This window comes from Emydura macquarii, unplaced genomic scaffold (assembly GCF_026122565.2).
Source record: "Emydura macquarii macquarii isolate MOO-44397 ecotype Brisbane River unplaced genomic scaffold, CSIRO-AGI_Emac_v2 contig_2422, whole genome shotgun sequence".
Classification (NCBI taxonomy): domain Eukaryota; kingdom Metazoa; phylum Chordata; order Testudines; family Chelidae; genus Emydura; species Emydura macquarii.
The window spans coordinates 43,863,156-43,879,823 of record NW_027132559.1 but is presented as its reverse complement, the minus strand read 5'-3'; the positions used below and the strand labels follow the sequence as shown (position 1 = coordinate 43,879,823).

The 16,668-nt window shown below is 42.4% G+C and overlaps 1 protein-coding gene across 5 annotated transcripts in view; it reads left to right on the top strand.

Moving 5' to 3' along the window:
• The first annotated feature begins 6,718 nt into the window (after positions 1-6,718).
• ABI1 (abl interactor 1) overlaps positions 6,719-16,668 on the top strand; it is a 111,914-nt gene continuing 101,964 nt past the window's right edge. For 2 of the 5 annotated variants that reach the window (XM_067562394.1, XM_067562392.1), the window contains exon 1: positions 6,719-6,949. In XM_067562394.1, coding sequence (XP_067418495.1) covers positions 6,833-6,949 — 117 coding nt within the window. In that variant the 5' untranslated portion in view covers positions 6,719-6,832. The remainder of the gene's footprint in view (positions 6,950-16,668) is intronic. The other 3 variants (XM_067562395.1, XM_067562393.1, XM_067562396.1) reach the window with 2 other exon arrangements.

Genomic DNA, 16,668 nt, shown 5'->3' with positions numbered 1-16,668 from the left:
TCTAGAACTTCCTTCCTGTGTCTCTTTATCAGACTTGGGCTAAGAGCTAATTGGCTCCTTATCCCACCAAGCTGGCCAGCCTATCTAATTACCTCTCTCAGCTTTCTCTGGGGAACTAAGTGGCATCTAAGTGACCAGAGGGTTGGCTTGCTCGTTAGCCTCTAGCACTCTATTACACAGGTGTAACCAGGTGGTCCTATAAACATATTTTTTTGATATGCAAGCAAGTTTTGATTCTTATATTCTTTGTGTGCAGATGGCTGACTGATACTTGTCTTCCAAAGCAAATCCTCTTTTCTTAACTTAGACATGTTAAGAGGACCTGTGGGGGACAAAGGAAACATTACAAGAACACTCTGAAAGTATATCTTAAGAAGGGAGGCATTGACCCCATGAATTGGGACGAGCTGGCTGGCAATAGACTGCAATGGCATCACATCATACATCAAGCCTCAGCTAGTTTTGAAGAGAATCACCTTGCTCCAGAGGCTGAGAAACGACAGAGGAAAAAGGAAGGTGTACGGCATTCCGGTCAGCAGTTCTGCTCTCTCCAAGCAACCATCTGTTACATATGTGGAAAAACTTGTAGAGCACGAACTGGACTCCTCAGCCATCTTAAGTCTCATCAATGACTTCCCCTGGCAGACATCATCTTCATGTCGAGGGATAGCCGATGACAATTCTTATAAAGACATACCGTGTCGTTGGTAGTGATGGGTTATGCAAGGTTTTTTGTGTGTAGAGGCAGCTTGGAGTGAGAAGGAACTGTGTGAGGCACTTTGCCTTGAGCTCAAATAAATTCCTGAGGCACAGGTTGCTCCCTCAGAACCAACTGGGCAGTGGTGTTGGGCTAGGATTCCTAGAAGCCGTGATTACCCTGCGTGCTGTTTTGACCATCTCATTTCAGGACTAGTGCATATGTGTAAATAAAGCAAGTTACACTCTAAATATATCTAGACCTCATAACACTGATTTCTCTGACATTTGGAAAACCAACTTGCAAGGCCCCCGATGTCTGCAACACTATGTCAGAACAGGACACTGACACCAGAAAAAGGAACAACTATATTGTTATGCTGAAAAGAGTTAATGGCTGCCATCAAGCAGTCTTTGATCTGTAGACAATCTCAGACTTTCTTTAAACACATGGATGTGGTAAGGACTTTTCTTTGAATGGAAGGAGTAATTAAGTGCCCCTTTGGTAGTGATAGTTGGAAACAACAGGAAGCCACCATCCAAAGCAACGGACTGCATGGCAAGGCCGATCAGCTGAGCTGTGTGGTCTGAGGGGTTTCCCTGGGATTAACATAAGAATGGCCATACTGGGTCTGACCAATGGTCCATCTAGCCCAGTATCCTGTCTTCTGACAGTGGCCAAGGCCAGGTGCTTCAGAGGGAACGAATAGAACAAGTAATTATCAAGTGATCCCTTCCGTCGGCCATTCCATGCCTCTGGCAAACAGCAATCCCTGCCTATGCTGGATAATAGTCATTGATGGATCTAACCTCCATTAACTTATCTAGTTCTTTTTTGAACCCCATCATAGTCTTGGCCTTCACATCCTCTGGCAAGGAGTTCTGCAAGTTGACTGCGTGTTATGTGAAGAAATATTTCCTTTTGTTCATTTTAAACCTGCTGCCTATTAATTTCATTTGGTGCCCCTAGTTCTTGTGTTATGAGAGGGAGTATACAATACTTCCTTATTTACTTTCTCTACACCAATCATGATTTTATAGACCTCTATCCAATATCTCCCTTTAATCGTCTCTTTTCCAAGCTGAAAAGTCCTAGTCTTCTTAATCTCTCCTCATATGGAGGCTTTTCTAAACCCGTAATAATTATCGTTGCCCTTTTCTGTACCTTTTCCACTTCCAGTATATCTTTTTTGAGATGGGGTGACCAGATCTGCACTCAGTATCCAAGATGTGGGTGTACCATAGATTTATAAAGAGGCAATATGATATTTTCTATTTTATTATCTGTCCCTTTCCTAATGATTCCCAACATTGTTAGCTTTTTAAATGCCATTGCACATTGAGTGGATGTTTTCAGAGAACTATCCACAATGACTCCAAGATCTCTTTCTTGAATGGTAACAGCTAATTAAACCCCATCATTTTATATGTATAGTTGGGATTATGTTTTCCAATGTGCATTACTTTGCATTTATCTACATTGAATTTCATCTGCCATTTTGTTGCCTACTCATCCAATTTTGTGAGGTCCCTTTGTAACTCTTCGCAGTCTGCTTTGCACTTATCTATCTTGAGTAGTTTTGTATCACCTGCAAATTTTGCCACCTTACTGTTCATGAATATGTTGAACAGTACTGGCCCCAGTGCAGACCTCTGTGGAGATAAGCCCGTTGAGTGTCTCTGGGTTAAGCTTAGAAGCAAGAACAATAAGGGTGATGTCGTGGTGGGTGTCTGTTATAGACCACCAGACCAGGAGGATGAGGTAGATGTGGCTTTCTTTACTCAACTAGGGAAAGTTTTCAGTTCACAGGACCTGATTCTCATGGGGGACTTCAATCACCCTGACATCTGCTGGAAGAGCAATACAGCAGAGCACAAACAATGCAGGAAGTTTTTGGATAGTGTCGCAGACAATTTCCTGGTGCAAGTGCTGGAGCAACCAACTAGGGGCCGTGCTTCTCTTGACCTGCTGCTCACAAACAGGGAAGATTTGGTAAGGGAAGTAGAAGTGGGTGGCAACCTAGGCAGCAGTGACCATGAGATGGTCGAGTTCAGGATCCTGACAAAAGGAAGAAAGGAGAACAGCAGGATATGGACCATGGACTTCAGAAAAGCGGACTTTGACTCCCTCAGGGAACTGATGGGCAGGATTCCCTGGGAGGCTAATATGAGGGGGAAAGAAACCTTATTGAGGGAACAGGAGCAAACTATCCCGATGTGCAGAAAGAATAGCAAATATGGTAGGCATCCAGCTTGGCTTAACAAAGAAGTCTTTGGCGAACTTAAACACAAAAAAGAAGCTTATGAGAAGTGGAAGCTTGGTCAGATGACTAGGGAGGATTATAAAAACACTGCTCGAACATGCAGGAATGAAATCAGGAAGGCCAAAGCACAATTGGAGTTGCAGCTAGCAAGGGACGTGAAGGGGAACAAGAAGGGTTTCTACAGGTATGTTACCAACAAGAGGAAGATTAGGGAAAGTGTGGGCCCCTTAGAGAATGAGGGAGGCAACCTAGTGACAGAGGATGTGGAGAAAGCTGAGGTACTCAATGCCTTTTTTGCCTTTGTCTTCACAGACAAGATCAGCTCCCAGACTGCTTCACTGGGTGGCACAGAATGGGAAGGAGGCGAACATCCCGCAGTGCTGAAGGAACAGGTCCAAGACTATTTAGAAGGATTGAACATACACAAGTTCATGGGGCCGGATGCAATGCACCCGAGGGTGCTGAGGGAGTTGGCTGAGGTGATTTCAGAGCCATTGGCAATTATCTTTGAAAGCTCGTGGCAACAGGGGGAGGTCCCTGAGGACTGGAAAAAAGCAAATATAGTGCCCATCTTCAAAAAAGGGAGGAAGGAGCATCCAGGGAACTACAGACCAGTCAGCCTCACTTCAATCCCTGGAAAAATCATGAAGCAGGTGCTTAAGGAATCCATTTTAAGGCATTTGGAAGAGAGGAAGGTGATCAGTAACAGTCAACACGGATTCACCAAGGGAAAGTCATGCCTGACCAACCTGATTGCTTTCTATGATGAGATGACTGGCTCTATGGATGTAGGGAAGGCGGTAGATGTGATATACCTTGACTTTAGCAAAGCTTTTGATACTATCTCTCACAGTATTCTTATCAGCAAGTTAAAGAAGTATGGGTTGGATGAATGGACTATAAAAAGGATAGAGAACTGGCTAGAGCATAGGGCTCAACGAGTAGTGATCAATGGCTCCATGTCTAGCTGGCAACCGGTCACAAGCGGAGTTCCCCAGGGGTCGGTCCTGGGGCCGGTTTTGTTCAACATCTTCATTAATGATCTGGAAGATGGGGTAGATTGCACCCTCAGCAAGTTTGCGGATGACACTAAGCTGGGGGGAGTGGTAGATACCCTGGAAGGTAGGGATAGGATACAGAAGGACCTAAACAAACTGGAGGATTGGGCCAAAAGAAATCTAATGAGGTTCAACAAAGAAAAGTGCAGAGTCCTCCACTTAGGAAGGAAAAATCCCATGCACAGCTATAGACTGGGGACCGACGAGCTAGGCAGCAGTTCTGCAGAAAAGAACCTGGGGGTAACAGTGGATAAAAAGCTGGATATGAGTCAGCAGTGTGCCCTGGTTGTCAAGAAGGCTAATAGCATATTGGGCTGCATTAGGAGGAGCATTGCCAGCAGGTCGCGGGAAGTGATTATTCCCCTCTATTCGGCATTGGTAAGGCCGCATTTAGAGTATTGTGACCAGTTTTGGGGCCCCCACTACAAAAAGGATGTAGACAAGTTGGAGAGAGTACAGCGGAGGGCAACAAAAATGATTAGGGGGCTGGAGCACAGGATTTATGAGGAGAGGCTAAGGAAACTGGGCTTGTTTAGTCTGCAAAAGAGAAGAATGAGGGGGGATTTGATAGCAGCCTTTAACTACCTGAAAGGGAGTTCCAGGGAGGATGGGGCTAGGCTGTTCTTGGTGGTGGCAGATGACAGAACAAGGAGCAACGGTCTCAAGTTGCAGTTGGGGAGGTCTAGGTTGGACATTAGGAAAAAGTTTTTCACTAGGAGGGTGGTGAAGCACTGGAATGGGTTACCTAGGGAGGTGGTGGAATCTCCATTTTTGGGGGGTTTTAACCTGCAGCTTGACAAAGCCCTGGCTGGGATTATTTAGCTGAGGTTAGTCCTGGTTAGTACTGCTTTGAGCAGGGGGTTGGACTAGATGACCTCCTGAGGTCCCTTCCAACTCTAATATTCTATGATTCTATGATTTACATCTCTCCATTCTGAAAACTGACCATTTATTCCTACCCTTTGTTTCCTATCTTTTAACCAATTACTGATCCAGGAGAGGACCTCCTCTCTTATCTCATAACAGCTTACTTTGTTTAAGAGCCTTTGGTGAGGGACCTTGTCAAAAGCTTTCTGAAAATCTTAGTACACTATATCCATTGGATCACCCTTGTTGAGCCCCTCAAAAAATTCTAACAGAGAGGTGAGGAATGATTTCCATTTACAAAAAACTTGTTGGCTCTTCCCCAACAAATCATATTCATCTATGTGTCTGATAATTCTGTTCTTTACTATAGTTTCAACCAATTTGCCTGGTACTGAATTTAGGCTTACTGGCCTGTAATTGCCAAAGTTGCCTCTGGAGCCTTTTAAAAAAATTTGCATCACATAAGCCATCCTCCAGTCATCTAGTATAGAAGCTGATTTAAATGATAGGTTACATACCACAGTTAGTAGTTTCACATTTGAGTTCCTTCATCACTCTTGGATGGATAGCATCGATTCTGGTGACTTATTACTGTTTAATTTATCAATTTGTTCCAAAACCTCCTCTAATGACACTTCAATCTGGGACAGTTCCTCAGATTTGTCACCTAAAAAGAATGGCTCAGGTGTGGGAATCTACTTCACATCCTTTGCAGTGAAGACTGATGCGAAGAATTCATTTAGTTTCTCTGCAATATCCTTATCTTCCTTGAGTGCTCTTTGAATAAAGTGCAGGGGAAGGGATTGATTAGTTGCCACTACATGAAAAAGACAGCCTGTAAGAAGTGAGAGAAGCAGTGGTGAATGTGGCCCTGGGAGAAAACTGAGTGATGCTGCTTCTTTTGAGCATGGTACTCGCTGGAAGGTCAAACTTGGATTTTTGAGCAAGGAAACTGTCTGTTGTTGTTTATTTCTACTGTATTCAGGGAAACAGGGCTTCGTGCACATTCTTTGAAAGAAAACAGGATTGCACCATAGAAATACCTGACTCATACAATCAGTTTCTCCTCTTAACAGAAACAACCCAGCAACAAGACCTCAAATATTGGTGAACTGCATGGGCTAAAAGAGGGGCAAACATATTTTATTCACCTCTGTTTAATAACTGAAGTGCTACTTATAAAAGAACCATATACATGCTGATTTTAGTCACTGTTGTTACTATTAGTCAGGCAATATTTTTGTTTGTTTGCTGTTTCAGTGTACTTTAAACCTGACCTCACACTCTTAACTCCATCCTACAGGACTTCAGTACAGTTCTTTGAGATCTATAGCTGTTGAAAATGGGCTGCTTGGTAATCCAGTGATGCGGGGAAGGCGATGTATATGAGTGTGGGCGAGATGAAGGTGCTTCAATATCTGACTGTCAGCCTCAGCAGTGGCCCTCGTTTCAACTAGGAATGCAGATTGGGTCTTTCTCAACCAGACACTGACTGAGGAGGGAGCTGGCTCACGGCTGTTTTCACTCCCCATTGTTGCAGCTTGCCCAGCTCTACCCGTTTGAACCAAAGCCGGTGGAAATGACTGGGGCTATCAGCAATCCCTCTAGTGAGAAACTCAGGGGGGAGGAAGGGTAAGTGTACACAGGGCTCTAGCAACCATAGCCCCCTGGCCTGGGATGAACCCTCCCCTCCACCTTCCGCCCAGCTTCGCCTGGCGCATGCCCGATGCAGGAACTAAATTGCCGCGAGGGGAGAGGCTCAGAGCAGACTACAACTCCCAGCTTGCAGCGCGATGGGTTTTTTTTTTCGGGGGTGGGGAAAGCACGGCCAGGCTCACGAAAGCGAGGCAGGCGAGGAGGAATCCCACAATACCAGGCGGGGAGGTGCGGGCTCGCCGCTGCCGCTGTCTCTTTAAGGCAAGAGGAAGCGATGCGGAGGGGTGGAAAATGGCAGAGCTGCAGATGCTGCTAGAGGAGGAGATCCCGTCGGGCAAGAGGGCTCTGCTCGAGAGCTACCAGAACCTCACCCGGGTGGCTGACTACTGCGAGAACAACTACATCCAGGTGAGAGAGAGCGGCCCCGCGGGGCGCTCCGTGGCCGGGCGAGAGGGAAAGGGAGGCACCCGCGGGTGCAGGAAGTGGGCAGCGAATGTTGCAACAGCCCGAACAGCCGCCGAGAGATACATTGTATCGCCCGGCCGCGGCCGCCTCTGCTGAAGCGCCCTGATTCCCCCCCCTTCGCTTTGCCTTTCAACTTTCTAGCCCGGTGCCTATCCCCTCCCAGTCCCGTCTCTGCCTGTGGAGAGGCGAGGGGGTGATGATGATTATGTCAGTTCAGCCCGGAGGAGGGTGTGTCTTTTTTATGTATTTAGTGTGAGTCACAGCAGAGCCCGGAGACCTCCCGGGGTGGGGGAGAGGGTAGCTCGTGCATGCCTCTGAGTGAGGGCTTGTAAATCTGCCCGGGTGTCTGTTTCAGACCGAATTCCTCAGACACCCCCCCCACCCCGCCCGTTTGGCTTTGGAGTTGCTAGGGCTGTCTTAAATAATCCAACTAACCATTTCATAAAAGAAAAAAACCCTAACTTCCAGAAGTGCTGGCTTCTACGTCGGGGACTTGAAAGAGAGAGGCACATGCATCCGCCCTTTTCACCTCTTCGGGGTGTGTCTTCCCTCTCTGACTGTTAGGTGTGCGGGGAGGTGAATTTCAGAAAGGATTTAAGAGTGAGGCTGGAAAATGCTGAATTGTGGGTAGTCTTGAAATACAAATGACAAATGCAGAATACGTTGGTGGGGTGGGGGGAGGGGGCAGGGACATCACACGCGCATCATTAAACCATCCAAGTGGCAATTGTTTGTTTAATATTTGGCATCTAATTCTCACGAAGACTAAGTGAATTGCATTCCTGGCATGTTGCACTGGTGATCTTGAATCGTTAAAATGAGCCGTTTGCACGTATCTAGATGGGAAGGCATGATGTGGTATTTCAGCATGGCAGTTTCTGCTTCTGAGAGGGCAGGGCTTCTTGCTTTATAATTCAAACATCCTGTAGCAATATTTTTAAACCGGGTGTCTCTTGCTGCAAGATACAGCCCAATGTATTTGTTGTGCATCTTTCAATCAATTAGGAAAATTCTCTAGTTTGTTCAGTGTTTCCTAACCTCATTTTAACTCTAGTCTTTGTGGGGTTACTTTAAATACTTTAAAAAGCTAAAATACATTTTTATTTTTGTAGTAATATCTGTATAAATCTGAATATAATTGTGTGCATACAGCTGGATTGAAGTGGACACAGAGCCCTCACAGATGCCTTAATTAGTCCATGGAGAAACTTACTTAAGAAAATTGTGCATTCTAATTTCATGACTCCTCCTTATAATGTAAATAAACCTGTTGATTGTAATATCTCAATGGCTAGAACTAGGTGTAACCTATACTTAATGTAGTTTAATATCTTAATCTTTAGCATTTGTCTGAAACTGGCAGACTCTTATTTGTGCAAGTAGAACAGTAATTTGGTGGGTTTACCAAACTTTAACTATCCCTCAGTGAAATTACTCTTTGTTTTTCAGAATGTGAGATGCTTTCAATATACAAATTAAAATTGCAGTAACAAATCAGAGTTTGTGAAAAGGATATAAATCCTTTCTAACACAATGTGAGGCAGTAAGGGTTAAACTGTTTTTATTCTTCAGTTACTTGCTCCACCCAAAGAAAGCTGCTTATATAAATGCTTCAAAGAGGCGAGGTTGCATTTGGTTTTACTCATGGGAAATATGACAGACACACTAGTGTGGTAATTGCAGCACATGTTTTGACCTGTCGACTTTTTTTCTATTTCAAGAGAGTTGTAGAGAATCTTTCTAGCATTACATGTTGCTTTCTAAGAGTCTTAAACCTTACTCTTTTTTTATTTTTATTTTTATTTTTGGGGGGGAAAAAAACCCCAAAACAACAAGCCCTCATCAGTAATTTGAAATTCATCTAACCAAGAACCATCTTAAGAATCAAGGCTGGCTGTATGCAGAATCAGTATTCTTCACAGTTTGTCTGCATACAACTGTGTATATATCTGTTGGAAAGAAGCTGTATATCCTAAAGGGAACAAACAGGAGTTCAGTAGTAGTTTTGTGGGTTTTATACCTAGTTTGCATTCTGTGCAGGTTTAGCCCAATTCAGTAAAAGTGGTAAATGAGAGATACTGATTTAATTTTTAGTGCAAAACAGTTTTACCAGCAGTTGTGTAAAGCCATCTGTTCTATAGTTGGACTAGTGTAGAGATTATTACAATCAGTCTCTTGGAACAGTAGTGTCAATGTTTGGGGGGGGGAAGGAGGGCTGCCACAGGATCAGAGGATGGGTTGTGAGAATGGGAAGCTATCAAAACAACGTGCGATGTTTGTATTAAGTACCATTGAATTGACAAACAGTATTTTTAGAACTAGATAGGTATTGCTCCCAACTGCCCTGGATATTGCCTGGAAAAGGTTGTCTGAACATCTCAAGATGAGAACTATAAGTACAGTGTTGAAAACACTTAAAAATGGGATGCTTCATAATTTGGCCTTATATATGTTTAACTGACTTAAACCAGGTTCTTTGGGTTTTCTAATAGAACCGTGACTGCTGGTATCCTTTTATTTTTCATGAGAACAGCTATGTGCTGCTTAGTGCAGAATGTGTTACACTCTATTGCCACCTCCTCTGCATTTAGAACAGTTTTTATGTCTGACAGCTTTTTTGATCAAAGTCACTAATATTATTGCAAACACTTTTGATGGAAGTTCTCAATTTGATATCTTGCATTCTTCACCATGGCAAGAATGTAACCTTTTATATGATTACTGAAAAGTCTGTCTTTTTTCCCTCTGAAAAGTCTTTTGAAATTGTATGTGTATTTAAAAATGTCTAAGTCTGAAAAACTGAGGCTTGAATCACATTTCTAGTCTCCTGCCTTTCTCTCCTTCCTAATTTGCCCTCAACAGCTGATGCTAATCTTTGGATGTCAATGCTATAAGGAACTCGGAAACAGCTACTGGCTACCATGTGCAATGAAACAAACAACAACAAAGCAGAAATCCAGAGAGTAATGTATCTAGTCCACCAGGCCATGTATATACTGGTTATCTGATAGGAAGGAAGAAGAAGAACGCTGTGAGAAGGCACTGAAAGGCGTCAATGAGGTTAGGAGAAAGATTCAAAATATTAAAAGGAAATTAGTGTGTGAAGACTGTTGGGGAGAGGGAAGGGAAAAGCCACTGAATGTAGAAGTAGCATCAACTACCTCTTATAAATGTTGGTTTTTTTTTAAGATTTGACTCATAAGAAACAATATATAAATAAGTGTTACATTAGTTTTAATTTGTAACTAGATTTAAAATCAATCTTAAACTTCTGGTTATGCTTGTAGGTGTTAGTGATTTGGAAACAGGTAGAAATGTAGCATCTGGTCTAGAAGATGTGGCAAGCTAGTGTAAATGGTTTACAATAATTTTAAAGATGAGGCTTTGACTCTTTAACTGGGAACATGTCTTGCCTCTCCTTGTGAAAAGAGCGATCTGAGTACAGACAGCTGCTTGAGGATCAAATCTTATTCTTCTTAGTCGCCTAAATTGCCTCTTAGTGTTATGTTGGCATGTGTATTACAGTGAACAGAACAAATTGCGACAACCTTATTGCTAGGTAGCAAGTTAAAAAAGGGGATGTTTGCTTGTGAATAAGTATGCCTTATGATGGTGCGCTGTACAGTATGAAAGAGAGAGAAATACTTGCCACTCCCAAGATAAGGGTCTGTTTTCATTGCCAAAAAAAAAACCACCCAAAAGGTGTGTTCTTAACTTGGATTAAATTAACAGTGAAGACACGGCAACTAGGGTTAGCGGTTCAAGTTCAGCTCCGGGATCCCCTATAGGTTTTAACTCACTGGCTAACCTGAGTTACACATTAAGTTGCCACGTCTTTGGTACTATTTTAACCTGAGTTAGCTAATCTGAGTTAAGACACTACACAAAAGGTGTGTTATTTAAGTACAAGCCTCAGTTATTGATTCTGACCCCTTTCCCATAATTCTTCATGATCGCAACTAAACTGCCAAGATATTGGGTGGTGGTAAATACAATTTGGGGATTGTGATGGTGGTGATATCCTTCTTTGGCAACACAATACAGAAGCGATAATGTACAGAGTTAAAGATTAAGCAGAGAGAACTAAAACTGTCTAACTCCCCAACTAAAAATACTACCTTACATAGATGGCAGTTTCCAGTCTGAAGTGACTTAATTGCTTAGCTTCAGTGAACATATCTGCAATAACTTGCTTATTGGGTGTGGCAATGAAGAATAGAAATGATATAGGAAGCCATGGTTGTAAGTGCTGTGTTGACATCTTGCTTTGAGTGCTGCAGTTGATTCATAGAATCAGAGAGTTAGAATGGACCTCAGGAGGTCATCTAGTCCAACCCCCTGCTCAAAGCAGGACTAACCTCAGCTAAATCATCCCAGCCAGGGCTTTGTCAAGCTGCATCTTAAAAACCTCTAAAGATGGAGATTCCACCACCTCCCTAGGTAACCCATTCCAGTGCTTCACCACTGATTGCAGTATGAGAGCGAATATAGTGAGTTTCTTTCTGTAACAGGTCTATAAAATACTGCTTGTAAACCCTGACCATTTAAGTCGATAGTGGGACAGTACTTATCTCATAGTCTAAGTGTAGATAGCTGCATTGTTTGCTTCAGTGCTTTCCTGTTAGATTGCTGTGGGGACATTTAGTAATTAAATCAAATGTGATTTTAAGATCACATTCAGAACCCATAAGCTAATGGCTTGAAATACCATGTGATTCTTGTAAATGATTATCCTAAGAACTTTAAATGGGGTCATCTTTTAATTTTTATGAATGGACTCTAGCTTATGGAAGTCAATTGCATAAATAATGAACATGAAATTTTGAGGAAGTATGTGCTGAATTGCTTAAATGTGCCTTTTTGGGTGTGTTATTTCCTGCTGTAACTTCAAGCACAGTATGTGGAAACCATATGTTTAGCTGACTGTTCTGCTATTCTGGAAGAAAAGTAGAAACAAGGACATGGTTTTTAGGTTGACTGTTAGAATTCACCCTATTGGAGGAAATTGGAAGTTTCCTTTCTGCTGGCGCCAAAAAATAAAAAAGCATGTTACATGGATAAAATAACTGTACAGATCAAATGTCCTGGACTTTTGGTAGGATGAGTGTATTGGTATGGAAGGTCTGTTCCATTTTGATCAAGATGTTCCATAGTTTAAGTATCTTATGCAAAAAAGAGATTCGCAGAAGATATTGTCTTTCTAAAATCATCGAACTCTTGTTCTTGTGTTTATGTTCTCTCCTTTTTGGTGTGAGTGACTGATCTTGCACCAGACTCATTTTGCTTGAAAGAATGGTGGAAAATGGCAGGGCTAATTTCAGTACAATGGAGTTCACTTAGGAGTTTTGATACAGGTAATTTCCTGTATCAAAAGAGAGAAACTTCTTAAACAGTCACTAATACAAATCTTGTACATTCTGAGAGAATGTCTTTACTTTTGAGTTCGTAGATTTATATTCATGGTTTCCAGAAATGGTTAAAGTAAATTGATTAATTTATTGACTCTCAAAATGTGTTCCATATAGTAAGAGAGAAAAATCAATCCACTTTCCATTATACCTAGCTATTCAGCACATATATTACAAAAGACTTGGGAGTCTCAGAGCAAGGTGCAATGTCCAAGACTTAACTCCAGGAGTCCTTCCTGTGGCTTAAATTGAAGTACTTGCATTTTTTAAAATGCATTTTATACTATGTGTGTAAAATAGGTTGGTTTTTTTTTTTCCTTTTTCTTTTTCTTTTTTTTAAGGGAATGGGAAACGGAACAAAAATTCCTTGCCCAAGTATTAAATGACGACAATAGACTAGAATGTCTGTCTTATAAATCACATATTTGGCGATTTAAAATATGGATTATTGGCTTAATAGACTTAATGGCTCCTCTTGTGTCAACAAGAGTCTGTTTTTTGAAAAACACAGTTGAATATGTACATACAATTCTAAAGTGGATATGAGCAATAAGGCCATAATGTAGTTTCTTATTAAATATTTAAGTGGTTATTTTGCATGTACAGGAACCACTTCTCTAAATATAGCATGATCATTTTGTGTGTTTTTCCTTTAAGGAGGACTGATTCACATCATGGACTGGTTGTCACAAACTTGAAATGCTTACGTTCCAGTTTTCTAAATTGTTTGAAGTGGGTGGCAAGATTTCCACTTCTCTTCCAGTCCCATTACCACTTCAGCAGAGGCTATGCCTGTGTTGCTCCACCTAATAATTCTCTACTGTTACCAGGGAAAGCTGAGTGAATTAAGCCTGGTTTACACTACAGACTTTGTCAACAAAAGTTGACTTCTGTTGACAAAACAGTTGAGTTGTGAACAGGTTGGCAGGAGGAGCATTTCAGTAACTCCTCTGCTATGCCGACATAATAAAACCACCTCAACAAGGGGCGTAAGGCTTGTATTGGTATAGTTAGGGCAATGCCGTAACAGTGTAGACACTTGCTGTTGGCAGTCATTCTTAATGGAGCCATGAAATTGACATTCCGATGGAGCCATGAAATTGACAAGAAAGCGGGGCAGCTAGTGCCTAATTGCCCCCCTCTCCCAACAGGGAGCTGGGGCAAGAAGCCCAGGTGGCTGGACCCTGCTCCCAGTGGAGAGACGAGGGGAGGAGGGCCAGCCCACCATGAGCCTGGGAGCGTATGGGGCAGCCGGGGTCCTGGCAGGGAGCTGCCAGCAGAGCTGAGAGACCAGGATCTCAGCTCCCCACACTGTCCCTCTTAGGTTGATGGAAGCATTCCTGGTGAGGATGTGTACCACTGATCCAAGGAGGATAGTGAGTACATCGGCAACTGCAGTAATTAATGTGGTGGTTAAGTTGATCTGTGTTAGGTCGAATATCACTGTAATGTAGTCAAGGCCTTAGACTCATGTATCACTGGGGTTAGGGTCTGCTACCTCTGCTGCAGGAGATGCTCTGGAGAGAGGATGTGAAATGTAGGGGCCTAGTGAAAATATATCAAAGATTTAGCTTGATACCTTGCCCTCTAGGCTGGAAGGGGCTGGAACATTGAAGTTGGTGTAGTTAGCAGTCCTGAGATGTTGGAGGAAAGAGAAGTGCAGAGTGAAAGAGGGAATTACATCCTGCCCTTTCTCCCCAGAGCTTGAGGGGAAAGTCATTATGGGCAGAGCCTTTTAGAATGGAAAGAAACTGGGGTGTTGATTCAAACTGTGAATAAAAAATATTATTTCAGAAAGTTGTGTGGTAAGGCTAGAGAGAGATACAGAAATGGTCTGGTGTTGAGTACCAGCAGAAATAAAATGAGTGGCAGGGGAGGGGAAAAGATGTGGGTGGTGAATAGAGAAAATGAAATAGAAGTACATAGTTTAATAAGCATAAACAAAAAATATTTATCTGTGTGGTGCCAGTCATCCCCCTTTGTGTGGGGGCCCCGTGTGTCTCCAGAGGTGGGGCAGGACTTGTTAAATAAATGTTGTAAAAAAGCTCCATACACAAGATAAATGCAGACACGTTTCTTTCCTGCTACTTTTTTTGATTGTGGTCCAGGACCTTCATCATCTGAACTGTTGTGTTCTTGACCTGTCTGCTTAGTGCTAAATGGTGAAATAATACATGGGCTTAATACCTCCAATAGATGGTTTCTTTAAGGAATAAATTTGTGTGGTGTCTCCAATACAAGTAGAACTTTGTCACTACTGGCTTTTTCAGTTCTAGAGGGAATGCTTAGCTTTTTTTAGGTCAATCAATTTAATGGAGGTGTTAATATGAAAGTGCAAATACCACCTCTGCCTGGTGGCACGTAAATAACATTCTTTGTTCAAGTTATTCCTCAGTATCAACAGGAACCCTCTGAGAATTTCTTACCAACATTGTGAGCTACAGATATAAACTTGTTACTATCTCATGTAGGTATTATAAAAACAATTTGTAGGTATTTTTAGGTATCTGAGCCCAACTTGCAGTATTTTAGTGGAAAAAAATTGTCTTGAGTTAGACAACTTTCAGATTTGTACATCAACATACTATCAAATACATTGATATGGGATGGAATTAGTGACTACCATCATGGTGGCTAGTCTTACAAAAACACTTAGAGCAACTGAAAACCCCCCACTATATCTATATCTCTATTAAAAAAAACAAAACAAAAAAAACCCATCTTGGAGCATTATATTTATTGTGTTTCAGTGATTCCAGTTCAAATCTGGTCTATATACAAGTAAAAACTAACTGCTAGCTTTGGAAAATAAGCCTGTAATCAGAAAGTCAAACTGGGTTTCTCCTGGCTCGTGCCTTCTCAGTAATAGTCGTTTTGCTACTGGATCGTAATTAGGAATTTTGTTTGAAGATGTGCCATGCAGAAGAGACTCCACCTGCTCTTTCATAGCTGTATTGTATCTGCAGAGCCAAGCAGGAGTAAAATGCACTACTTATTTTAGTGAAATAGATATGCTTCTCAGTACTTACAGCGAGCAGGCTTCTAGAATAAGAAACTCTCCAGAGTTCAATGTAACATTATTTTTGGATGGTCATGATACTAGGTGCTGTACAACCACAGAACAAATGAAGTCCTTGCCCCCAAGTGCTTACAGTGTAAGTTCATATCAGGATCTATCTTAGCTTCACTGTCCTTCATTTTTAAAATTTTCCATGAACTCATTATAGCCTGCCTCTCCTGTACCTTCTCTTCCTACTCCACTCCACTTGCTGAGTGCTGCTCGCTGCCTCTTTGCACTACTATGCAGTCTTGTCACTGTTAATGTGAGAGAATTTTTATCCACAGCTCCTGCCATCTGGAACAGCCTTCCTGTGTCTGTCCACCTCATTGTCTGCATCTCATTTCAAATCTCATCTGAAAATATCTTCTCCCTTGCTTATTTCTCTTAATTACTCTCTCCCTCTGCTATTATTTAACTGTAAAGCATACTAGGATGCAGTTTGAACTGACCATTTTGCATGGCATCTTTGACACTGTTTCCACAACCATGGGTTTGGATAATAGCTCATCACATGGGCCAGCAATTTCTAAAGTGATATATTTTTAAGTAGGGCAGAGCTGTCCTTAGGGTCTGGCAAATTGGGGAACAGCCCTGGGCTTTGCCTCAGGACCTGGTGGAAGGTGGGCAGCTGCAGCCTGCCTCCTGGCTGTGTGCTGGGACTAGGTGGGAGGTGGGCAGCTGCCGCCAGGGTCCTAGCTTTGCCATGGCCCCCCCTAGGGACGGTCCTGAGTGTAGGGATGAGGCTGGGGCCAGACCTTTGCAGGAGGACAACATGACAAAGGGACCCTGAGGAGCAAAAAGTGAGACAAGGCACACTGGTGGAGATCTTCATTGTTCATGTACGATGAAACCGATGCAAAAGATCACCCTTTATTAGGAAACTTACCATTTTAAGAGACATAACAAAATATATGGAGTTAAATTCTATTCCACCTTCACTAGAAATCCATCTCTCTTGGGCAGCTAGTCCTTTTGTTGTTGGCCCCAAGGTGGTAGTGGCTTAATAAAAGTGAAACTTCCCTTTGTTTCATTTGTATTTGTCTTGCTGTGGAGGGTCTGGAGGCCATGATCCTTCTCTGGCAGTGGCTTTTCAGGTATAGCATTGTCAAGGAGAGGGGGAGAGTGGTGTAGGGTGATTAGATGTCCTGATTTTTATAAGGACAGTCCTGATATTTTGGGTTTTGCCTTATATA